At 58.5% G+C, this 25,788-nt stretch overlaps 1 protein-coding gene across 2 annotated transcripts in view; it reads left to right on the forward strand.

Moving 5' to 3' along the window:
- OSBP2 (oxysterol binding protein 2) overlaps positions 1–25,788 on the forward strand; it is a 133,066-nt gene that overhangs the window by 90,025 nt on the left and 17,253 nt on the right. For both annotated transcript variants that reach the window (XM_074159487.1, XM_074159488.1), the window contains exons 3-4: positions 5,102–5,352; positions 24,449–24,647. In XM_074159487.1, coding sequence (XP_074015588.1) covers positions 5,102–5,352; positions 24,449–24,647 — 450 coding nt within the window. The remainder of the gene's footprint in view (positions 1–5,101; positions 5,353–24,448; positions 24,648–25,788) is intronic.

Genomic DNA, 25,788 nt, shown 5'->3' on the forward strand with positions numbered 1-25,788 from the left:
GGGTATTTCCTGACCTTCGGGGTGTTTTTACCAGCCTTAGCAAAACAAAATCCAGTGTTTTTCCCAGCTGAGTTGATGCAAAGAAGGATCCCCGGTGCCGCGGCGTTTGGCCGAGCTCCAAGCGAAGACCTCCAGGCGATGGCTTGCGGCTCTTTCACCTTTCCGGCTGAGTGAGCGCTTTATCCTCAGCAATAAGAGTAAATGGTGCTGCTCCTTCAGCGCTTCACAAATGATCTCCAGCAGTAAGCCCAGGAGTTGGTGGATCTCGTGCTACCGCAGCCCAGTGGCTTCCCTGGCCCCATCCTCCCCCAGATGGGCAAATGAGGGTTTGTCCAGACCCTGGATAACCCTCTCCCCCTCCTGAATCTGCAGGAATAAGCAGGAACGTTGTGGTGGTTGTCCTGGTGGCATCAGGGACTCAGCTGGAAGGCAGGGTGGAGGTGGGCTGGAAGCGGGGCTTCTCCGCATCTGGGGCTGCCCTGCCCCACAAACGGTTGGACCGAAGCTGGTGCAGAGCCGAGAGGCTGCTGGTCATTAGAGGAAAGAGGTGGATTTGTGTTTCTGGGTATTTTGGCGGGTTTTCCCTCAGGCTCCCAGGAGAAAGGGGTACAGCAACGCTGGTCCTCACCCTCACCCTGGTCCTTCCCTTGGAGAGCAGCGTCCTGCCGGCAGCCGGCGCTGGAGGATGCTCAAGCCTCTGGTGAGCAAGCACAGTAGGATGGAGCAGAGGAAATAAGAGGGTAATTTAAGAAATAATAATAATAATAATAATAATAATAATAACACACCCCACTCCTCTGCTCGTGACGGTGGTGCCCATGGGGCTGCGGTTTGCTTTTTCCTGGCCCTTTTAGGATGCTTTTCCTGTGCCTGTAGGTGAAGCCGAGGCCTCGTTCAACCTCCCGGCTTTCCCAGAGCAAGGATTTCACAAATAACCGTCTCTACAGCCAGAAAAACTCCAGGGAGCGAGGTGAGGTCTCAGGAGTTTCCAGGGACTGGGTCAATCTGGCTTGGCCCGTGCTGGCACTGGGAGGGCGGTGAGGAGCACAGGATTTCAGCTTTTTTTCAGTATTTCAGGTGTTTCGGCAGCGATGGCGGGTTGGAAACCCACCTTCAGAGCCGGTGTCCATGCTTGGCCCTGGTGGGGTGGCAGCGAGGTTCTCTGGGTGCTCTGCGGGCTGGTTTCTGCTTGAACGTGCTCTGATTTAATTGTGGCTGTGAAATCGTGTTTCCTCCTTCCTGTGCTTTGATTGGAGATAATTACAGCAAATTATGCTGCTTGAAATATTTCTGTGTTCCCGTGAGTCACAAACGCGTGCATCGGTCCAGGTCTCTCTCTGTGTCCTGGGCACTGGGGCTGCGGGTGTGGGGGACAGTGCCAGCGACAGGGATGTGGGGACGGGAGGTGTAATGAGTTTTCCGTTCTCTGCATCGGGTGTGCACATTGCTCCACCGGGGGTGCACCACCGCCCTCTAAGCCATAAGGTCCTGTTTGAAGCCTGCAGCCTCAGCAGAGGGTCTGACGCCCTCTCCCTCTAGGAGGAGGCTGGGATCCTGCTGCCCACCCACCCCACCAGCGTGGGCAGCTCTGGGGCTGGCGGGGGCTGTTCAGCCCAGCAAAGAGCCTGCCTGGGCGGCATCACCGCTGGTGGGGTCGGAGCCAGGTGCCTTCCCCCCTTTTCATCCTGGGTTTTGAGGCGTTTATGTAATTCCGATGAAGAAATTGGGCCACGCTGCGTCGGTGCCTCCAGCCGAGCGCGCGGGGATCGTCACCGCAGCCTCCGTAGACGGGCAGCGACGGGCAGGAATTAACGCCCTGGCAAAGGCTGGAGCCCCTCCGTCACCGAGCGGTGCCGAGCTGTGCCGGAGCCTTTTCACCACGGGCAAAATCCCCCGGGGTGAGATCTGGGAGGAGGAGGGATTTGGGGGTTAAATGCTGCCTGGGGACAGGCAGAGAGATGCTGCCTCCTGCTTGGCACAAGTTTCGCAGTCTTTGTGAACAGATAAAATGATTTCTGGGGAGTATTGCTGATGTCTACAAGCAGAGAAATCACAGAATCATGGAACGGTTTGGGTTGGAAGGAACCCTAAAGATCATCTTGTTCCAACCCCAGGCCCAGATTGGTTTGTCCCCTTGAGTCCCACAGAGTTAATGGTGGTTTTTGACAATTAGTGGTGATAGTTGCCTGGCTGGTGTCTGTGATGAAAACTGAGCCAGCGTGGCTGATTTCTGCTTCTGGTAGTGTTAGAAAACATAATATATGAAAAATTGGCCGTTACAGACTGGGCTTGTTAGTGATGGGATCCCGGATGCTGTGGAGAGGTGGTTCCCATCCCTGGGGTGCAGCAGCCCGCCCAGCCCAGCAGAGGCAGCCGGCATGCTCATGGGGAGAACGCGGATGCTCTCGCATTGGAAATGGGTGGCTGTGCCCGGGCTGAGCTGTGTAAATGCCACCACCATCCCGTGCCCACCCTGTGTGTTGATTCCACACCCTGTAAATGCCACCACCGTCCTATGCCTTCCCTGTGTGCCAATTCCACGCCCGGGATCTGGGCTGTGTGGGGATTGGTGCCCGTGGGTGCGTGGTGTCCTGGGATGAGGTGGTGGACCTGGTGGACCTGTGGTGTCCTGGGACAAGGTGGTGGACCTGGTGGACCCGGTGGACCTGTGGTGTCCTGGGACAAGGTGGTGGACCTGGTGGACTTGGTGTACCTGCGGTGTCCTGGGACGAGGTGATGGACCCATTGGACCTGCTGGGCCAGCGCGTGGACCTGGCAGCTCCGGAGGAACAGCCCAACCAGAGGCGATGGCTGCAGACGGAGCCTTGCAGGGTGGAAGCCGTGTGGCTGGGCGGTAGCTCTGGTGGAAGCTCACACTGTATTTGATGGGGAAGGAGAGATGTGGGGCAGACTGTGAAAGGAGATGGGTTCAGTCCTCTGCCCGAGAGTGCCCGGGAAGGCTGCGGGAGATGGCCATGAGCAGCGGCAGCAGCAGAGTGTACCTCACAGCATCCTCTGCAGGGTACAGCACGCTCTCTCCTTGGGATGTGCCAGCTGAGGACAGGTACAAAGACGATATCCAAAGCCTGGGGGGACACGTGTATGCTGGCAGTGACCTGCAGTGCTTTGTGTGCCCGGGGATGAAGGGCACCATGGAAATACTTGAAACAGAAAGTGGAGTACATTTGGGTACATTTCTTACTGGTGGAAAAGTGGCTTAAGTTTTCCTGCTGGATCTTTTGCATCCATGGATCCATGCCGTGGTACTTCTGTGCACCTTCCTGGGATGGAACCCCCTCCAATCCTGCACATTCCCTTCCCTGCTCTCCTTCCCCTGCCCCTCTCCTCCACCGGAGACATCCCCTGCTGCCGCCTGTGTTTCCAAAAGGCTGGTCCTGTCCCCGAGAGCGGGGCTGTTCTCCTGCCTTGGGAAGGGCTCGGTTGGCTTCCTGTGGGTGCTGCGAACGCTGCATGGGTGGATTATCTATTCCTTGGGCACCCTTGGTGGCCACAAGCCACCTCCTGCCTTTAAAATCAGAGGTGTGTGGATGCTGAGGGATGGGATGTAGACGGACCAAATGGTTGCGTTGGGAGATGCTGCCCTGCTGCTTCATGAGCCGCTGGCATTTTGCTCTGTGCCCTGTTTCCCAGCAGGGCTTTAATTTTCTTTTCCCGCCGTCCTTGGGCAGCGGGAGTGGATCCTGCTGTGAGAGGTGAGCCTTGTCCCTGGGCTGTGCTTCCTTGTCCCATCGCAGCCTTTCTGGGTGCCTTCGTAGCCACGGACTTGGTGCTGCACTGCTCTGTGCTCCGCTGCTGCTTCAGCTCCGGGCTGATGGTCCTTTTTATGATCCAAATCGCTCCGGCTCTTGCCTCGGAAACACCCTTCCCTGCTGTTAAACGAAGGGTGCTCTTTCTCTCCTTTTCCTTAGCTGGCCTGACGGCAGTGGAATCGATCCGAGCCACGGCTGAACATCGCTCTCAGCATCTACAGCATTTCCAAAGTCTTATGAGTCAGGAATAAAAGCCAAACGCCCACCTCTGGGTGAGGTACGGGCTTTTCTCCTGTCCTTGCAGCCCGGGAAGGAGACGTGCTGCACCCCTGTTAGAGCTGAGGCATCCCCGAGGTCCGTATGTGGCAGCGTCTCAGCCTGGCTGGCCTGGGGGATGTCCCCAGCCCTCCCGGCTCCCCCAGCCCTGGCTGAGAAGCCACAGGTGGGTTTTGCCCATCTCCACCTCTTTTTTAATTCGGAACCAGATGATTGAGGGAAGGGAAATGAAGGGGCTGCTCCTTGCTCTGCTGCCTTCGTGGGTTTTGGGTGCACCCGGAAAAACTTTGGCTAAACTTTGAGCATAGGGATGAGGCGCAGACCTTGCTCGGGACCTGCTCTGCTTTCCATGTTGGGATTCGCTTTGGGCAGTGCTGCCTCTCGGAGCCCCCCACCTCCTCCGCCTGCCCCGGGGGTGATCTGAAGAAACGCTGTGTTACACCCGCTCCTTGGTTTTGGGTTGGTTTGCTGGTTTTAAGTCACCCGAGTGTTCTGGAATTGCAGAAATAACCATTTCTGCTGTAGCTGAGGTGCTGATCCTGGAGTTTTCTGCCCTCTGAAGGTGTGATGATGGTTTTGGGTAAAGGCTGTTACTCCCTGCTGTGTCGCTGCGACCTTTCCCTTGGGTGAAATAACTTAATCCCGCCCAAAGCAGACCTTGCAGAGCCCCTGTGACATTCAGGGCACATTGTCACTGTGCCTGGCTCCGGTGGCCGTGCGTGGGAAGGTACGTGACCCTTCCCAGTGGCACCAGCACCCAGTGCCACCCCTCATCACCCAGCCCTGAACCAAATCCCGGTGACAGCCACAGGAGCCCTCCGGACACCTCCTCGGGGCTCTGGGTGCCATCCTGCATTCCTCCTCCGCACCGCGCTCTGCTCCGGGGGGGTGGGGGGCATGGTGGCCGTGACCCCCCGCCCCAGCCGAGCTGCCTGCGTGCGGGAGGAGGCAGGAGGTCCCCTGCCCGCCGGTTAGTACGGTCCGGGGGTAACCATGGAAACTGGTTTTTTTTGTTTTGTTTTTTTTTTTTTCCCTCTCCATCCCTCCCTTTGCAGATGACTCGGGCGACGAGGAGCCCGCCTCGCAGTCAGACAAGAGCGAGCTGCACGGCACGTTGAAAACCCTCTCGAGTAAACTGGAGGATCTGAGCACTTGCCATGAGCTGATCGCCAAGCACGGGGCGGCCCTGCAGCGCTCCCTCAGCGAGCTGGAGAACCTGAAGCTGCCGGCCGAGAGCGGCGAGAAGATCAAGGCGGTGAACGAGCGAGCCACCCTCTTCCGCATCACCTCCAATGCTATGATCAACGTAAGTGCTGCCAGCCGAGCCGCCCCGGGGCGCGAGGAGGAAGAGGGAGAAGCGTTTTCCTCCTCTTCTTCCTCCATCGTCCTCCTTCCCTCCGGCACGGCCCCGTTTTCTCCCCGTGCGCCGGGTTCTGGAAGGGCTGTGTGTTGGCGTGGGGCTCGGGCACGGGCACGGCGAGGGGACGGGATTTGGGAAGGCTCAGCCCGGAGAGCAGACACGGGTGTGTGTAACCCCCCGAGACACAGCTCTGCTACGTCCTTACAGCCTGCTTTCTGGGGAGCCTGCTCCAAACCAGGACATCTGGGGTATAAATCTGGGGAAAACAGAAGTTTGGGGTACAGAGGGGCTTTTTGCCGCTCCTGGGGGTGCCTTTGTGGCCGGCCCAGCCGTGTGGAGCCCGTTGCCTGCTGCAGATTCAGACCCACATCCCCCCATCACTCGCATCTTCATTCCAGACCCACATCCCCCCATCACTCGCATCTTCATCGACTTCCAGGAAGCTGCCCTTGTTTTACATGACGGGGGGCGGGATTTAACCCCCTCGGGGACCACGGGCTGTCTCCTGCCGGCTGGGCTCTCCCACGCCGGGTGGTTGGAGGTCAGGAAGCCTGTGTCAGCCCCGGCGCTGCTCCCCGCCATGTGCAGCATGACGGTGCTTTCTAGTTATTTTTTGGCCAGCTTCTGTTTGGGGTGTGGATCTGCCTCCACGGCAGTGAGACAGCCCTTCCCGGGGAGCCGTATTTCCCCTGGGGGGCTGCATTTTCCCTGGGGAGCTTCGGAGAAGGGAAGAGTAAAATGAAATAAAATATTTAAAGCAAAAAAAAAAAAGAAAACCCAGCCCAAAAGCCAAACAGACCTGGAATAATGTATGAAGGCAGAGCTTGGGGAATTGTGAATGGAGCAGCGCTGTCGCCGTGCGGTCCCAGCCCTGAGCAAAAGGAGGTCGTGTGTTGATTTGTGTGAGCTTTTAAAAAATAATCATAATTATCTATGGCAGGAGCCGGAGGGCACTCAGGAGCCCCGCGGTCGCAGCATCCTCCCTGTCCCCCCTCGCAGGATTTTGTAGCCGGGGGGGGGAGGGAGGAAAGGGCTTCCTGAGCTGGCGTCCTGCCTTTTGGAGTAGGTTTGGGGGTGCAGCGCTCTCCCCGTGGAGAGTTTGCCCAAGTTTTTGGAGCAGGGCTGGCAGCGTGTGGTGAGGGGGACGGCGGAGCCCTGGGCGCTGCCGAGGTTTGCTGTTGGGCGGCAGAGCGACGATGGGCTGCGGGTAGGGAATTGCTGGGAGAGGATTTCTCCAGCAGCCTTTCGGGAAGGAGGGAGCAGAGCGGTATTTGCAGTGTCCAGCCCAGAGAGGAGGAGGTTGCAGGTGGTTGAGATGTGATAAAAGCTTGAGCGAGGCCGTCCGGATGGTGGGAAATAGCACAAAAACTGCCGTGCAGGGAAAAAACTGGTAGAAACATGGTTTTTCTGAACCACCGAGGAGATAAGAGGGGCCAGGGAGGGAGCGAGGCACGAGGTGTTTTCGGGTGGGTGTCAGAGATCTGTTTTTAACAGCGTCCTCTTGTACTTCAGCTCGTGGCTGAGCCTCTCGAGGAGGTGTCCGAAAGGCTGTAACGTGGAAGAAGCAGGACGGGGGGGGTGGTTGCATCTCTCCCAAGCTTCCTGATGAGCCCCTCGTTTTGGGGGGAGGTGACGGAGCTGTGGGCAGGGGGACGCTGACCCCACAAAGCAGTGATGCTTTGGGGGGCTGGATTAGAAAGGCAGGAGGAGAGGAAGCAGGGCAGAGTCGTGGGGGCTGGGAGGGAGAGGCACTGACAGCCTGAACACCCCATCATCGTCACCTTTTCCGCACGGATCCCTTTTTGCGCCTTGATTTTATCTTTTTAGCACGGGGTGATACCTTCTGCTGCCGGACCCTGCCCGGGGAGTCTCTCCTGGGGTGGGGGGTGGCTCTGCAAAGTCCCCAAAATCTTCTGTTTGAAACACGGGACATGGCTACGGGGAAGCCCAGGGAGTCAAACCATCCCCTGGCAGCGGGTGAAAATACACCCTGCCCCTGCCCACCTCCATCCTGGCTGTTCTTCCCAGGGCCACGCGTCCCAGGGGAGCACAGGGCACTTTCGATGGGCTGGTACTTCCTTGCAGGAGGAATTAAACATCCCTTGCTCGCCGGCTTTTCCCCAGGGAGGTCCCAGCCAGCAGTGATGGGCTGGTGCTGGGGGGTGGATGCTCCATGTCCCGGCTCAGCCCCAGCCCCAAACCCTCTCCCACCCGAGTCCTGCCTCCCCAGGCACGGCCTCTGCCCATGCAGCAGAGCTTGGCTTTTGCAGGAGACGCTGTGGCTCACATCCGTGCCTTGGCTGGCTGGCAGTGGTGGCACACAGCGCCGCTCCTTCGTCACTAAGACTGCACCGCGTTCACTTCTTTTTCGGTTGCACCCCTGAGCAGTTTTAGGGGGGTTCAGACCCGTGAGCCGCCGGCTGTGACAGACCCTGGGAGCCGTCTCCCCTGCCGTCTTCCCGAGCAGTGCCAGGCTCATGGGAGCAGCCCTGGGCTTTGCCCGTGGCTCCCACTCCCAGCTGGGACCTCTGTGGCCACCATGCCCCGACCAGCAGGCAGGGGACAGGGCAGGGCTGGGCTTTGCTGCCTGCAGCGGGAAGGGACCAATGCTCCGGGGTGGGAGGGGATGGATGCTCTGGGATGGGAAGGGACCGATGCTCCGGGCCGGGAGGGGATGGATGCTCTGGGATGGGAAGGGAATGGTGCTTCGATGCTCTGCGGCGGGAGGAGACAAATGCTCTGGGACCAGAAAGGATGGATGCTCCATGGCAGGAGGGGACGGATGCTCCAGGATGGGAAGGAATGGATGCTCCTGGGCAGGAGGGGATGGATGCTCCGGGGCTGGCGCTTCTGGTTTCCGTCCGGCCGCCTGTGATCCGATTATGTAAATGTTCCCGGTGCCGCGGGGAGCGGCAGCGAGTAGAAATAAATAAATGCATATGTAAATGGAAGAGCTCCGTTGCGAAGGTGACCTCCTCGCTGTGCGCTCGGGGTGCCTGCCTCGGCTGGCTCCGGCTGCTCCTCCGGAGCTCGGGAGGAGAGGGCGGCTGGGGCTGCCCCCGGGTGAGTGATGCTGGGGATGAGGGAGGAAGGTTTGGGCAGAGGTAGAGCGGGATGTACTGGACCTTTGCACTAGAGGTGAGGGTCTGAAACCCAGAGGGACTGACTGTTGTGGGGCTTAAATTTAAGCCCAGACCTTTGTGAGCCACCCGTTCGCTCTGCTCCCGTCCGAACCGGGAAATCTCCCGTAGCACCGTGCCAGGTGAGACTCAGGGAAGAGCTCGGCCTCGCCGGGACCAGGACGCCCCATGTCACCGGGGCTGTGAGGAGCCACGAAGAGGAGACACGGAAAAGCAAGTCACAATCTGCCGTGGAGGAGGAGTGGGAAGTGTGTAAGAACAAGAAGCAACAAATTAAAGGGATAATTAGAGGCACGGAGACGAAGAGCGCTGTGCTGAGCTGCGTAGACTCATCCAAGGAGCAGGGAAAGCTCCTGTCTCATAATTCCGCAGCAGACAGCAGGCAGGAGGCCGAGCGGACACACCGAGGAAGCCGGTTTGGGCGTCAGGAAGAGCTCACAGGGCTGTGGGTGGTGCTAGAAATAGGTTTTTGATGGGAATGGGGTTTGCTACGGCGGAGCTCGGAGGCGGCCGAACCGCGTGCGAGCGTGCGATAGCTGCACTCTTCTTCTGGCCAGATTTGTGCTTCCTTAAGGGACGTGAGCATGGGTTTGCGGAGGGTCCCGAGGGCTGGGGCTGGGGGCTTACAGCTCCCCAGTCAGGTTATTTGGAGACCTCCTGGGCGAAAGATGCGCTTCCCCACAGCTGCTGCTCGGCCTTCCCATGTCCCAGCTTCCCTGCTGTTTTCCTGGAGCCTCCCCTGTCCCTACCGGGGATGCTGCTGGGATTAATCCCTCCTCCTGAAATCGTTTCTGTGTTAAACTGTGATGCTCTGAGCAGCGTCAGGTTCACCAGAGCCGACCCTGGCCCAGTGCGTAATTTCTGATGGTTCATTTTAATGATCAGTGAGCTGCGGTCTGGGTGCGTGGTCGCTTGCAAAACTGCTTAAAGCTGGTAGGAAACAGAGTCCCCAGGATCTCCTGCCCAGGGCTTGGACACCGGGGTGATGCTGCTGGTGCAAACCCGGCCGGGTCCTGGCGTGGGTGGGTGTGCGGTGCCATCCCTCGGGGTCCCCAAACCCATCCAGACCCCAGCTCCTCTCTGCCTGCACAGCGCTGCTGGGGCAGAGATGCTGAGCAGGGAGGGAATAACAACCTGCTGGGCTGCTCCCAGTTCACCCCAGTACAGCCAGTGGGGCCGGAGGAGCCCTCCACCCGATGCATCCTTATACCAAGGGGTTAATTCAGGCTTCAGCCCCTGGATTTGCTTCATTCCGGGCAGGGATTGCCCCCGGCGGCCCCAGCAGATGCTCTGCTGCCTGAAATCAGAGCAAAACCCTGCAGCGGGGCAGGGTTCCTCTCCCCCGTGATACTGCAACGGTGCTGGCACAGGAGGAGCCCGTTCCTGCATGCCTGTGCCGAAGCACAGCCTGTATTAATTATCTGTGCTGCTCTAATGACACCCGCGCTGATCAGCGCACTGAAAACCATGTCACCGACCCAGAAAACCCCCGGCCTTGGGATTAAATCCAGCCCTAATCCTCGTCGGATGAGAGAGCCGCAGCGAGGGCTCCGTGGGGACAGGGTGTTGTCGCTGTGGATGCGCCACCCTGATGAATAAATGAGCTTGGTGGGTGCTCTGCTGTCACCCGGGGGGGTGGTGGAGGTGACGGGTGTCACCCCAGGGTCCGTCCCTGCCTGTGTGGCCAGGGGAGCGGACACGTGGAGACGCAGAGCCCAGCCCCTGCGCTCGGAGCTGCCGCAGCGTTCACCGCAGCATCCTTCCTTGCTTTCTTAATTTGGAGGTGTGAGCGTGTCTCTGATCAGATCTGTCCAGACAGGCGGTGCCTTCCTCCCGCTCCCACCACCATCATCATCATCATCATCATCATCATCATCATCATCATCATCATCATCATCATTCCCTGTGGTCGCTGAGTCCTTTCAGCCAGATTACATCACTCTCCAACCTCACACGTGTCCCAGGGATCTCCGGGGCCTTCGGCTGGGGCTCCTGCAGGCAAATTGTGCAGTTTTGCCCTCTCCATGCCTTGGGGCTTCTCACCTCTTCTCCACTACCTCATCCACCACTTCCTCCTTGTTCTTCTCGCCCCACCTCCTTCTTCTTCTTCTTCTCCTCCTTCTTCTCCTTCTTGGAATCACTGAATCACAGAATGGTTTGGGAGGGACCTTAAAGCCCACCCAGTGCCACCCCCTGCCCTGGGCAGGGACAACTCCCACCACACCGGGTTGCTCCAAGCCCCCTCCAACCTGCCCTTGAACCCCTCCAGGGATGGGGCAGCCACAGCTTCTCTGGGCAACCTGGGCCAGGCTCTCACCACCCTCACAGCAAAGAAGTTCTTCCCCACATCTCATCTCCATCTCCCCTCTTTCAGTTTGAAGCCATCACCCCTTGTCCTATCCCTACATGCCCTTGTAGTGTAGGGCAACTTCCTCCGCTGCCTCCTCCTCCTCTTTCATCTCCTTTTTCTCCTCCTCTTTCTTCTTCTTGGGTTCATCTCACCCCCAGGAAGCTTCATACTCTGTCCTGGGGCTCCCTTTGGAGCCTCATGCGAAAAGGTGGGGAGCTCATTGTCACCACCACCAAGGAAAAGGAGAAGGCACTGAAATGGTGGCACCACTCGGGAAGGAGTTACGGCACGGGGAGAGGAGCAGGGTTGGGGGGTGCTGCTGCTCCAGCTGCTGACGGCAGCCACCGCTCCCGCAGCAGGGCGTCTGCAGAGGCATCGCGCAGGGCTGAGGCCGAGGGACAAACCGAAGCGGCTTCCTCCACATCCTGGGGTGGGAGCTGCCCCTGGGCACCGCCAGCTGCTCTCACTGCCACCACAGCCACTGCCACGTGGCCGGGGACAGATGCTCTTCCAGCCCGGAGTTCGCTCCATCGGGCGGATGAGAAAAGCAGCAGCCAGCGAGAGCCTGGTCCAAGCTCGTTGCGAGAGCCGTTGGCAGGACACAGCTCTGAGCTCACCGGAGCCGGGATCGGGCCTCCAGGTCCTGAAAGCGGAGACCGGCCGCTCTCCTGGGGTCAGCTTTTCCGCTGCCCAGACTCCTGGAGGGTCCCCGCGCTGCTGCGGGGGATCTCGGGGGTTCGGGCAAGCGACGAGGAAGGAAGAAGCTGCGGCGGCCGCCTGGAGGTACCTCCCTGTGGGGGAAGAGCCGGTGCCGGGAGCTTCCCATGGAACACACGGCAGCGGAGAGGCCCCGCCGGTGGCCGGGTGGGTGAGAGCATCAAAAGGAAGAGCCGAAGACGTGAGTCTTGCTGAGGGAGAGCAGTGAAACCCTGCGAGGGCGTCATTCTGGGCCAGCCGCAGGAGGTTCCAGCATGAGGCCTCGGCTCTCCCCGTGCGTCTCCTCTGCCAGCCCCAGCTCGTCCTCGGCACACGGCCATGCCCCACCAAACCCTCCGGTGCCCCTTGGCGAGCTCTGGGGTGGCAGGGGCAGCGCTGCCGGCGCCCCGAAGCCTCCAGCAACCGACTTGTTCGGTTTCCCACTGAAGAGCGATGCTTCGGGAACCGGACCTGGCATCTTTCCCGGGCCACGGTTCCCGGCGGCGTCGCTTCGGTCTGTGACCCGTGGGCAGCCTTGGCTTACTCCAGTCTCAGAGCCACGGTGAAAAATCCATTTTATCGTGCTGAGCAGGCGCCGATGACGGATCGGGAGCCTACACGGAGGCTGCGTGGGGACGGATTAGAGCCCGTTAACACAGCCGGGCCGGCGGATTTGCCACTGTTTCACACTAATCCTCTCTCTATCGCGCGGGGTGGGTTTCTCCGCTGCAGTGGCACTTGCTGCAGGCAGAGCCTGGCCGTCGTGGCAGTGCTGCTCACTGTCTCCGCTGCTTTGGGCCCGGGGAGAGGTCCTTTTGAGGAGCTACACCCTGGGCAAGGTGGGCTTGGTTGGTGAAGCAGTGCTGGGCCTGCCTCTGGGCAGGGAACAAGGTGTCTTTGTGGCATTTGGGCAGATGGCCCAAAATAACACAGTAACTTAATAAAGTTCACAGAGACACAACCATGAGACCAGATCCAACTCCCACCTGAGTGTAGGTGTCTCCCTCATAGATGGTCTCCATCATAGGTGGTCTCCATCACAGACAGTCTCCATCGTAGGCAGTCTCCATTGCAGATGTTTCCATCGTAGGCATCTCCATTGTATACAGTCTCCATCGTAGGCATCTCCAACTCACAGGGAGTCCACAGTCTCCATAGAGAACCAGGCACTGCTGGGCCACAAGGTGCCACCTGGAACGAGACCATCAGTGGTTTTGGGAGCACCTCGGGTGGGCGCTGGGGGTCTGGCTGAGATGGCACCTTGGCAGGGTGCAGTGCGTGCTGCAGGTCACAAAGAGGTGGGCTGGAGCCCGCTCTGCTCTGGTGTCCTCCTGCTCCCTCTTAGGGCATTAACGAGCTTTTCTGTGTCTGTGCTTCTCTGTGGCACCCATTTTACCTGGGTGTAGACACTTAAAAGTTCAGAAAAAGCAATAGGGAGTAAGATGATTTTTGGCATGGAACCCATACCTGCTGTCCCCACTGGATTTACTCAATGCCACCTCATTTTTTGGTGATGATGTGACCTGGCGAGGCTCAGCCCAGCACCTTCTTTCAGCCCTTGCCCCAGGGAGAAGCAGCTCTGTGTGCCTGCATCCTCCTGCTTCAGACAGCCGGGATGCTCTGGAGCCGGCTGAGGGTCACTCCAAGGATTTTGGACAGATTTGCTGTTATTTAAGCAGTCTGTGTTCATCTGGACGTTCCTCTGCGCTGCTGCTTCTGGTGGTGTCCAGCCAGCCTGGCCCGGGGCCACCCGCATGCTGTGGGTGCCATCGCTGTCACAGCAGATGCCTGCGCTCAGAACCACGTCTCGTTGCCATCCAACTGTTTGTGTGAGATGATTTGGGATTCAGGCTGGTTCCATCCTTGTATTTTTTCCCTTTTGCTTTCTGCTCAGAGTGTTTGGGGGACGGTGGGAAAGGACAAATTAACCCTCTCTCGGTGCAAACGCTCTGCGAATCTCACGGCTCTGGATCCAAACTGCTAATTCTTATGCCGTGCCACGCGCCGGGAGTGCTGACACGGTGTGAACGTGTTCCGAGCTAAAAGGAGGATGAGAAATCGCCCTTCCCTTGGGGGGCTGTTCTGCAGTGAGCAGCAGCGCAGATGTGTCCCGGGCTTTTGATGACTCCAGGAAGGAAGGGAGCACTTATCTCCGAGGCACCAGACGCATGCAGAATGGCAAAGCGCTCTTCCTCTGATGAATGAAGTGACGGCTCTTGCTGTATAATTGACCCTCGAAAAAGAAACGATTGAACGCATCTGGCGGTTGCCTTCTCTCGTGTCCCTCCTGAGCGATGAAGTGGTCCTTGTCCCATGCAGGCAAAGGAAGGGTCTGGTTGAGGAGCAGGAGACATCACTCCCAGAGGAACGGGCACTTCCCTGGTGGGTTTTTTCCTCCCCAAAAGTGAGATTTGCGGGGCTGTTCCTCCGGGACGCTCGGGGCTGGTGGGGCTGCAGGTTTGAGTGTGGTCCCTCAGTGTTGCATTGTTGGTGGTGAAACGCTCAGCCTTGCCAGGGCTTGTACTGACAGGACGAGGGGGGATGGCTTCAAACTGAAAGAGGGGAGATGGAGCTGAGATGTGGGGAAGAACTTCTTTGCTGTGAGGGTGGTGAGAGCCTGGCCCAGGTTGCCCAGAGAAGCTGTGGCTGCCCCATCCCTGGAGGGGTTCAAGGGCAGGTTGGAGGGGGCTTGGAGCAACCTGGTGTGGTGGGAGATGTCCCTTGCCCAGGGCAGGGGGTGGCACTGGGTGGTCTTTAAGGTCCCTTCCAACCCAAACCATTCCTGAGAGGTGGTCATCCCCTGTGGTTCGGACTGTGGGGCAGAGATCCGGCACAGCTTGATGCTATCATTTACATTTTCAAGCTAATTAACTTCATCTCTGTGTTCTTTGTGTCTAACGTTGACGGTTTGCTCCCATTGAGGAATTGGGAGCGCTGCTGCTCTGCAGAGGTGCCCGCGGGTGTGTGACACCACCAGGACACGGGTGACCTCGGGTGATCGTTTTCAGCTGCATAAATAATCCATGGGCTGTTAACGACATTCCTATTAGGCTGCAACAAGCTGTGAAATCTGGTATATTTGCCGTGACAAATGTGTGAAAGGTGTTAAATTTGTCCATCGCGGCAGCGGCTGCTGGGCATGGGGACAGACCATGGAGCTGGTGGCATCATATCTCACCTCCTGCTCCCCAGCAGGGTCTTGGTGGCAGCTCACCTCTTCCTCCACAGGAGTTTGCAGGAACCTCAGTGGTGCTTTTCCATGAAAACATGCTCTTTTGGCCATTTTGGCTGTTCCTCCTTGTCTTGATGGTCATTTCCAGCCCCGCCATCCAAGGCTGGATTAGGACCTGCTGCAACAGCTTGTTCCATCCATGGAGGAGGAGGAGGAGCTGTCTCTGTCCCTCCTCCCACCCAGCTGCAGGTAACCCTGGGCTTCCCCAGGACCTCGTGCCCGTACTGGTGGTGGATGGAGATTGCTTTTATCTCTAGTTGCTGGTGACGCGCCAGAATTACAAGACAATGAGGGGTAAGCACCAACTGGGACATTCGGGGGTGATGAAGCAGCCCTACCTCTGAGCCTTGCCACCTTCTGAATTATTTTCCAGCAGTCCTGGGGAGCAGGAGGGCATCTTGGCCACGGCTCTTCAACCCGGACTCCATCCAGCTTCAGCCCTGTGGCAAAAGCTGGGCACGTTGTGCCACCTCCTGCGTCCCACTGTTCCCTCTGTATGTGGGGACACAGTGGGTGGGTGCCGGAGGGTTAAAGCCGGTCTCCCAGCAAGGTGGGATGTGTGTGGGGATGGGCACAGCATCCTCTGCTGGTCCCCTCTCCTCCTCCTTCTCCTTCTCCTTCTCCTTCTCCTTCTCCTTCTCCTTCTCCTTCTCCTTCTCCTTCTCCTTCTCCTTCTCCTTCTCCTTCTCCTTCTCCTTCTCCTTCTCCTTCTCCTTCTCCTTCTCCTTCTCCTTCTCCTCCTCCTCCTCCTCCTCCTTCTCCTCCTCCTCCTCCTCCTCCTCCTCCTCCTCCTCGCTGGAGAGTTGGTCGCGGAGAGACCTTTGAGGAGGGCAGTGGATGAAGCTCGTGCAGGCAGGGCAGGGCAGGAAGGAGAAGTCACCGTTTTCCTCCAGGAGGAATGGAAAGCAGCCGACTGCCCTTGTGACGGACCCCATGCCGGGGTGTTCACAGGTGGCTCCCCAAAACCCTGTGCCCCGTCCCTGCCTGTCTGGGCTGGGGGTCGGAGCAGCCCCGATGTGTGGGACCGGAGGCAACGTCGGCGCTGCCTGAGCCCCACGTCCATCCATGCGCCGTGAAATGGCAGCAGCTGCGTGGCGGCAGCCATGGCTCGGGGGGACGTGGGCAGATGGGCCGTGACGTGGTGTCCCCACGCTGCAGGGGACTGTGGGGCGGGAGAACTCTGCAGAGGAGGATGAGGATAGCTCTGCGAAGGCTGTATCCTTAGATGCGCGTAACCTCCACACCCCGGCCATAAAGCTCACTGCGTAATTGCAGGAATTGCAGGAATTTTCATCCCGCAACCCCGGGGGCTGCCCTCTCCTTTGTGATACCTTCATCAAGGAGCCTCTTGCCGCTGACCTTTGGGAGCATGGCCTGTGTCCCCGCGCCGGCGTAACGTGGATTTGTGACTGTCTCTTGCTTACAACCCAGATCAGGTTCAGCTGTAACTAAATTTAGCCACCACTCCGTAAGGGTTTTATAAGCTGGATTTCGAGGCGTTGCTCCTGCTCGGCAGCTGCAATTGTTTTCACCTTTGGAACGCTGGGGGTTGGAGGGGGGATTAATGAAATGAATGAGCGATGACCTGGGATGCTGGGAGTTTCGGATGGGTTCGTGTCTCCTGCCCTCACCTTAATCCGCGCCAGGACTGGTCCGTGGCAGCTGCTCACATCCCTTTGGTGTCACCAGTGGGAGGTCACTGGCGGGGACCATCCCTTTGCTCCTCGGCTGCCTCCTCAGGCAGTGCCGGCTCTGCGGAGGGAGGATCACTGCTGTGGAAAACCTCTGCCCACCTTCGTCCTGGGTGGTTTGCAAGAGCTGTCACCGCTGGGGACGATGCGATGCACGTGAGCGGTGAAGCAGAAGGTCCCGGCTCTGCCCGGGAGCTGCCAGCCCCTGTGTGAGGTAAGGTGGGAGCTGGGGGGATGCGGATGGCTCCCCAGTCCTTTGGCCCCCGCCTTCTCCCAGAATGGCAGGAAGGCAAGGAGGTGACAAGGGTGAGCACAGCCCTTGAGCAGCTTGTGGGTGCTTTCAGCCCAAATCCTGCACCGTTCTGGCAGGGTCAGTGGCACAGGAGGGGAGTGGAGCCAGGATTCATCCCAGCATGGGAGCCGAACCCATCCCAGTGAGCCAAACCCCTCCAAGGTCAGGACAGGGCAGGGGCACGGAGGGGTTTATCTCCTTCCCTGGGTCAGTGCTTGTCCTGGGACCGTGTCACACCATCTCCTGCTGCAGCCGCTCCTCCTCGGCTGGCCCAGCGATGCTGCAGCAGTGCTCTTGGCTGGAGCACGGACTGGGTCCCGGGTCCCTGCTGGGGCAGTGACAGCAGGGAGGGCAGTATGTCCCCCTGCACAGCATCTCCTGCCCGTTGTCTCCTGCAAGGAGGAGATGCGTCGAGCTGCGCCTCTGCCTCTTCTGTCTGGCCCTGGGAAGAGACAAACCCTTAGGGTTGGGGTCCCCTGCGAGTCTCCCGGGTCTCGGTGCCCTCCATGGGGTCCCCATCGCTGAGGACGGTCCTCGTGGTGCTGGTGCCATGTCAGGGCTTCGCAAGGGCTGCATTTCAAAGAGCTTTTGCCGTTGCAGCGGCTGAGATTCAGGGCGAGTCGTGCAGAGATGGGAGGCTGCTCCTTGTGTCAGAAGCAGCACGGTGACAACGGGGTGTCAGCAGTGCCCGACCCCCCCGTGCCACTCCGGCCGAGAGCGGATTTGCCAATCTCTGCTTGCAAACATCCAAGAAAACCAGTCGGAGGACGGTGGGGAGATGCCTCTTTGCATTTCGCTCTACCATGTCGGGATGCACCCTCTAACAGCACACAGCAGCTGATGATGGGGAGCCCAAGGGTTAAATCCTGCTCTGGGCTCTGCATGGGCGTCTGCCAGCCCCCGCCGCGTCGATGGGAGCTTTGCAGAGCACCCCAGCATCCCCAGCCACCCACCAGCTGGTGCAAACTGGGCGCTGCCGTTGGGGGTGCAGGCAGCGATGGGTGACTTGTTTCACCCCTTGCAGAGGAGCGATGAGAAATGGGGGTGCTGGGCGCTGCACCCGCGAAAGCCCCCCTCCCAGGGACAATCTTTTAATAGCCTGGGACTGGCTTGCCGGGTTCGCAGTGGTGACTGAATTCTCCAAAACTATTATGCTGGAAACAACAAGAATTTGGAGTTCTCAGGAGGTGACTATTGCAGAGTGAAAGGAAAAACAAAAAATATGTGAAATCGAGTGGCCTTTTCAAGTCATTAAAGGATTATGAACTTTCATCGCAAAACTTATTTTTAATCAAAGACTTCATCTTTGTTGGTGGCCGCCTTCTGCTTTCCTTTCTCATACTCGACACATCATTGTAAGAGCAGGCGGGAACGGTGCTGCTGGGGGGACTTCATTCCCTGTCTCCTGCCTCCTTGCCGTGGTCTGGGTGCTGTTCCCAACCCCTCGCCCAGGACGTTGGCTTTGCTGTGTCCCCAGAGAGAGGTGGCCAGAAGAGCATTTTGCTTGCCTTATGTCCTTGGGAGAGCTGAGCTGGAGTTGACTGGTGTTTATGCCTCTACTATGGCTTGTGTTGTCACATCTAAAAGGGTTTTAATTTCAGAATATCCTTAGAAGAGGTATTTCGTGTGCCTCTTGTGCTGCTGGGACCACACCAGTGTCACCCATGGTGCTGATCCAGCTGGGCCTGGCGTGTTGCAAACCCTGTGCTGGGGTTGCTGGAAGGAGAATCTGGGCTTGGAAGCAGCATATCTGGGGCTTCTCCTGCCACCGGTCCCAGCTTCTGCTGCAGCGCTGGATGCAGAGAGCATCCCACCATCCTGCTGCTTCCTGCCACGGCTGCCAGGCTCGGTGAACGTGGCTCTTCCTTCTTCCCTTCCCCCCACAGCTGGTGCTGCTCGGGATCTCACCCTCGTCCCCCAAAGCCACACCTGGCAGGACATTCCCCTTCCAAGCCCATCTCCTGCTTACCTTTACCCCCTCTCCTTCAGCAGCATTTTCCCAGCCATGTTGTCTTGCTGTGCAGGGGCAGCAGACAGCCCCGGGAGCTGATGGTGCTCGGCCAGCTGGAAAAAGCATCTCGGTGATGGATGTCACTGAGAGCAGTGGCAAAGCCATTCCAGCCTGGCAGAGTGGTCCCTGAGGAGGCTTGTGGACAGTTCCATAGAATTATAGACACAGAATGGTTCAGGTTGGAAGGGACCTTAAAGACCACCCAGTGCCACCCCCTGCCCTGGTCAGGGACACCTCCCACCACACCAGGTTGCTCCAAGCCCCCTCCAACCTGCCCTTGAACCCCTCCAGGGATGGGGCAGCCACAGCTTCTCTGGGCAACCTGGGCCAGGCTCTCACCACCCTCACAGCAAAGAAGTTCTTCCCCACATCTCATCTCCATCTCCCCTCTTGCAGTGTCAAACCCTTCCCCCTCCTCCTATGGCTCCCCTCCCTGATCCAGAGTCCCTCCCCAGCTTTCCTGGAGCCCCTTGAGGGACTGGAAGGGGCTCCAAGGTCTCCCCGGAGCCTTCTCTTCTCCAGGCTGAACCCCCCCAACTCTCTCAGCCTGTCCTCACAGCAGAGGGGCTCCAGCCCTCCCAGCATCTCCATGGCCTCCTCTGGCCCTGCTCCAACAGCTCCATGTCCTTCCTGTGCTGAGGACTCCAGAGCTGGATGCAGTGCTCCAGGTGGGGTCTCCCCAAAGCAGAGCAGAGGGGCAGAATCACCTCTTCCTTCTCTTTCCTTCTGGATTTGTTTCCCCTGGGAGCGGGGGGTTGGCCTTGCCGATGTCTGTCCCCCCACGCCGAGCAGCAGCGCCGTGCCAGCTCCGGTGTGGTGCATCCAGGGGCTCCATCCTGCGTCTCAGGGGATGGGGACAGTATGTGGTGAGGGGTTTGGCTGGAAAAGTGATGTTCCAAGGGGAAGGTGCAGCTCTCTGGGCTTTTGCAGCCGTTACCAGGAGGAAGTGGGGTCACGTCCTTCGGTGGAAGGCAGCAGCTGGCGGTGTGTTAATGAGCGCTGCTGATGGCTGGTGCGGCCGCGGCCCCGGAGGATGCGGGATCGTAGCTGTGTCCGACATCTCTCTGTCTCGGGGAAAGGTGAGCGCGGCTCCTCGCTCCAGCTGGGCCCGTGCGAGCAAACACCATAACCCAATGGCTGGTTTGTCATCTGGGAATTAGGGGATGGCCAAAACAGCCTTGGCCAAGGCCGGGGGGATGTTTGAGCTGCTGGGCACCGAGCCAGGATGGAGCCAAGATGGGGCTGAGACCTGGCTCCTCGTGGACCACGCGATCGAGAAAAACCAGACAGCTGAGCCCAGTTGGGGGCTGGGGTTCATCTGCCATCCATATCGACCTCCCCGGGGGAGATGCCCATGTCTGAGTTACTCAGCCCCGGGGAGCTCGTGGGCTGGTGCTGCTCCCGCTCCACATTGTGGGTCTGGGGCACGTTTTGGCTGAGGAATGAGCTCCGTCGATAGAGTGGAAAAATACACGCTGAGCCCTGCTCAGAGCTACTGTCCCCTCTGGTGAGCATCCCTGTGAAACTCGGCACTGTCTGGCTGTAGAAGATGTAAACCCAAATTAATAACTTTAATTTGCTTGGCTGCTGCTGGCAGCTGGGGAGCTGGGCTCGGGGGATCTTTCTTGCAGGACGTTCTCCTGTTACCACCCTCGGCATCGCTTCTCTTCCAGCGAGTGAACTCTCCCGGGTTGATCCGGGTGCTTGGTGCGGTCGGTGGTTTGGATCAGCCCACGGGCAGGGCGCTCGTCCCGGCGTCTGAGTTGCAGAGGAAGGGGCTGCAGAAAGGTGGCACGAGGCTTTAGAGAAGAGGGAGTGAACCCTGTGCGTACCCCAGCCGGCCCCTAAACCCACACGAGTGCGAGTTGTGGGATGCTGCCAGGAACAAGCATCCTCCCAACCAACTGCCTGGAGGTACCGCTGCGATCCATGCGAGGACCATCCCGGTCATCTTCCCAAAACCTCCCCACGCTCGGTGGAGAGGGTCTGCAATGTTGACGGCTGCTTCTCCGTCACGTGGATTTCTGGCTGTAATAAAGCCTCTTGGTGCAGGCATCCCTTTGGGATACGGCGTGGATCCTCAGCGAAGCTCGGCAGCCTTGGGACGGGAGGACCCGAGGATTTATCCGCTCCGATTTTTATTTAGGACGTTGATTTCTGTGGACTGATGGAGCACTTTCTCCTCCGCACCCTGCGGCTCCCAGCTCCCTGGTGACCCACTGGAGAGCTGCCTTTGCGTGCCTCCTCTGTAATTACCTCCTTTTCCCCTAATTTACCATTATAACTTGCAAACTGTGTTTAATTGTAACAGAGTAATTACAGGTCATCTCAAATCGCATCGTTTTAAAGCGCTCAGCTCCCTGAGCTGGCAGTTTCCATCCTTGGTGCCAGTGAGCTGTGCCAAAAGGGGTATTTCTGTGCCCACTGCCTGAGGAGAAGGACCTTCGGAGCAGATAATGAGCTTTGCTGGGCTGGGAAGGTCACGGCCGCTATCTCATTACTTGCCCTTGTGGTTTCATCCTCTTATCGCAATGCATCAGCGTAATAAAAGAAGCCGGCGTGCCAGCTTGGGGCTAGTTTTAACAGGCAGGAAGCGTCAGCTTGAAGGCATCAGGGCAGGGTCTGCCCGGGGGCGTTGTGGCCGTGGGTGGCTGCCAACGGGACCTTTCGGGGTGGGGGAGAGGAGCCAAGTTGTTTCCAGGTGAAGATGAAGCTCCCTGATGATCTGTGGTGTGGCCTCGCATCTCCCCGTGCCCACCCGTGCAGTCCCACGGGGTTGGTGGCTTACGTGGGGCGATCCCCATCGGGCCGGGAGGGGGTGTAGGATGGGAGCACAGCTTGGAATTTGGGGGGACGGGACCCCGACACCTCCCTGCCTGCAACCAGAGAGACGGCAAAGCAGGGGGACCTGCTGCCTTGCTCCAGGTGGGGTCTCGCTGCCAGAGGAACCACGTTGCCCATGGTGGTGCTGGGGACGTGCAGAGGGTTTTGCTGCTCGTGGATGACGATACAGCCTTAATTCCACCGCAGCGTGGTACTCCCAGGGGATATCTGCTGGGCAGGCGGGTATCTCCATCACCGTGCCAGCACCGCTGAGTTGCCTCCCAGAGTCGCTGGTGGCCACAACTGGGAATGGAGAGGCTGAGGAGCTGGTGCCACAGGACAAACCCGCGCTCGGAGCTTGCAAACACTTTTCGGCTGAATTATTTCTGCCTAGAAAAGCGCATGTGATTGATTGCGTCTCGTTAGAGAGCCTTAATGGTGCTGAAGAGTGATGCACGTTGGCGCTCGCCCTGGGGACACTGGTGTACACCCGTCACACTGGGAAAAACAGCAGGTTTGCGAGAGTGTGGTCTGAGGGTTTGGATTCACCCCGGGTCTGTGAGTATAAATTCAGTCCCAGTTTGATGGTGGGACTGGTCCTGCAGAAACCAGCCTGTGAGCTCTGTGCGGCGGGAGCAGGCGGGAGCGGTGGGGGATGGAGATAACACAAAGGCAGGGTCAGGTCCTTCCATGTGTTCGGAAGCAGGAGAGAGCAGAGGTGAGAACAAAGCAAAAGAGCTTCTTAAATATGATGGGTTACACTGATTGCTATTTTTTACCAAAGGACAGACCCAAACTCATTGTGTTTGTCCTTCGTTTGTCTGATCCAAGTTTGGCTCCTGCCTCTTCTCACAACTGGGGGGCTCCTGAGGTGAGGCTGGGGACGGGGCTGAGCCCCCGGGGGACAGGGCACTGTTCAGGATGTCACTGAAGGCACGTGTGCCCTCCCCCTGCATTTTTCTGTCTTACCACGGGGTGTTCCTTCCCTCTGCTTCGTGCTTCTTCACCTGAAATACGAACACCTGCTGCTTTGTGTCACTTCCCTGGTGATTCGCTTCTGACGTTATTAAAGGAAAAAATTTACCTGGATGAGACCCAAATCCCGCTCCCCTCCAAAGGAGAGCTTTGATGAGGAACTGATGTCTCGGAGCTTTTCTTGGACAAATCCTGGTAAAATCAGGCCAGGTCATGGAAGCTGAAGCCCTGAACCTGTTCCTTGAGCAGGAGATACCTCGATGTCCCGGTGCCAGCTGCAGCCAAAATTTAGAGTAGCCTGCCAAGGGCTGCATAAATCACGTGTGATATCAAAGCGGATGGAAACACAGGAAATAACCGAGTCCTGGGGATGGGTAGAAGTCTGTTGGACATTCAAAACTCTCTGGTTTTAATCCTTTTGAATAGTTTTGAGTTTTTCGGGGCAGCATTTATCTAAAGAAGACTTCCTTTGGGATGGTGATGAGCTGGAGCTAGGAAGCACAAGCACAGTTAATTTGCCTGCAAGTTGCCAGCCTGCCTCCAAACTCCTGTAAAACTTCCATTAAAATCACATTTTCCTACTTTTAAATGTAAGAAGGTGTTTAGCGCGTCCCAACGTGCCGAGATTCAGGGGCGGGAGGAGGAGGTGCAGCCCTGTCTCTGTGCTCGGCTTCGCGTGGTGCTCAGAGACAGGGGTTAGGGATGGTTGTTTGATATCAGAGTTAGGTTGATGGTTGGACTAGGTGATCTTAAAGGTCCTTTCCAACTTAGACAATTCTATCATTCTATCATTCTATGGTTGCAAGGGAAGCAACGAAGCCAAGGGGACTCGGTGTTTCAGTCTAATATAAAAAAAATAGCCTAAAAATGGAGCTGCGAGGGCTGGCTCTCCTGTCAGACAATAGAAAGGCAGCTCAGGAGAGCTGGCAGCGTCCTGTCCCCCAGTGGGCAGCCTGTGCCCTGAAATCTGCCGCTGGGCATCCAGAGATGGGCAGCCATGCTGAGGAGGGCTGCGGTGGTGGTTAATGCCACCCAGGGGTTCTCCTGTCAGCCTGGGTCACTGTGTCCCTGGTGGGACAGGACAGGGATGCTGCATATCCTGCAAGGCATCACTGGGTGCATCCCGTGAGCCCTCCCACCCTTGTGCCCAGCGTGGCTGTGGGTCCGTCGTGGGACAGGAGAGGACCTTTGGCCATGGTGAACACGTTATGGGGCTTACCAGGCCCTCTGCTGGGCTGTGTGGCTCTGAGGAGGAGCCACATCCTCCCTCTCTGCCTCCTTGGAGCAAAGGGCTTGCAGGTCCTGGGCTTGAGCACCCTCTCTTGTCTGTGGCTGTCACCCTGGGGACCATCATCCTGTCCGGCTCTCCATGTCTGCAGGACTGGGGATGGAGGTGGCTGCTGGGGATCTCAGGGCACCTGTGAAGGGCTGGGCTTGGCTGAGGTTTGTGTGACCCCATCCTGGGCTCCTGGGGACCGGCAGTGGGGTCAGGGACAGGACCAGGCTGTGGGGCTGGGCATGGCCGTCTGGACTGCTGTGGGAGACGGGACATCACGAAGGCTTTGTGGACTTAGGGCAGTTGTCCATGTTGTGGTCATCTCCTCAAGGTGATTCAGGTTTGGATGGGCAGAGTTGAACTGGTTTTAGCCCTGCGGATACAGGGATCGTGCAAAGCTCTGGGATCGCATCCTGTAAAACCAGGGTCCTGGGGCAGGAGGAGGATGGGTGGTGGGGAGTCACCTCTGGAGTCACCATGTGCCAGCGCTGGCTCCGTGATGAGCTCCTGAGCTGCGAGGGCCGTGCCGGGTGACATGTCCCTTCCTCCCCTCCAGGCTTGCCGCGATTTCCTGGACTTAGCCGAAACCCACAGCCGAAAATGGCAGCGGGCGCTGCAGTATGAGCGGGAGCAGCGGATCCGGCTGGAGGAGACCATCGAGCAGTTAGCCAAGCAGCACAACAGCTTGGAGAGAGCCTGTCGCGGCGCCCCCGGCCTCTCCTCCAGCACCACCGGCATCACCAGCAGCGCCAAGGGTGAGCACTGGCGAGCCGGGCTGTGGGGCTGGGGGCTGTTATGGGGCAGAGCCCCATGGGAAACCCCAGGATGGAGGGGGGGCTTTCTGCTGGGCTGCTCCCAGCGCATCAGTGGGGATGGGAAGGATGCACAAGGCAATACCCTGTGTACCCCTGGGTTTTTTTAAATCACAGAATCACAGACTGGTTTGGGTTGGAAGGGACCTTAAAGCCCCCCCGGTGCCACCCCCTGCCCTGGGCAGGGACACCTCCCACCACACCAGGTTGCTCCAAGCCCCCCCAAGCCCTGCTCCATCCAGGGATGGGGCAGCCACAGCTTCTCTGGGCACCCTGGGCCAGGCTCTCACCACCCTCACAGCAAAGAAGTTCTTCCCCACATCTCATCTCCATCTCCCCTCTTTCAGTGTCAAACCCTTCCCCATCCTCCTAGGGCTCCCCTCCCTCATCCAGAGTCCCTGCCCAGCTTTCCTGGAGCCCCTTGAGGGACTGGAAGGGGCTCCAAGGTCTCCCCGGAGCCTTCTCTTCTCCAGGCTGAACCCCCCCAACTCTCTCAGCCTGTCCTCACAGCAGAGGGGCTCCAGCCCTCCCAGCATCTCCGTGGCCTCCTCTGGCCCCTCTCCAACAGGTCCATGTCCTTCTGCTGTTGGTGGCCCCAGAGCTGGAGGGGCAGCACTGCAGGGGGGTCTCAACAGTTACACCATAATTGTCCCTAACCGTCCTGCTGCTCCTTGCTTGGGACTTCCCCAAGATATGGGTGCAGGAGAGGGCTGTGTCCCCAGCTCACTCATGCTATTCCCGACTATTTTGGTAGCCGTACCCCTCACTGATGGGCACACTCTGGCTGCTGGAGGGTGGCCACGGTACTGGGAGGAAGCCCAGGGTCCCCTGGCGCTGCCGGGTTCACGGCTGTGCTGGGGGTGGTGGCACGGTCAGGGCTGATTTGCTGTTCGCAAGAGTTACTGGGCAATAAAATCTAACAGCTTTGCAGATTCACGCCAAGTCTCCTTCCCTGCGGGAGGCGTTAGTTACAGCCTGTAGCCAAGAACTGCAAATAGCGCCTTGTCTTATTTTTAAAGGATAAATAGACTCAAGGGAGAGAGTAGCGGCTGCTGTGGAGTGTGATGGCAGTGCCAGGCGCTGC

The sequence above is a fragment of the Numenius arquata genome, chromosome 16 (genome assembly GCF_964106895.1).
Source record: "Numenius arquata chromosome 16, bNumArq3.hap1.1, whole genome shotgun sequence".
Lineage (NCBI taxonomy): Eukaryota > Metazoa > Chordata > Aves > Charadriiformes > Scolopacidae > Numenius > Numenius arquata.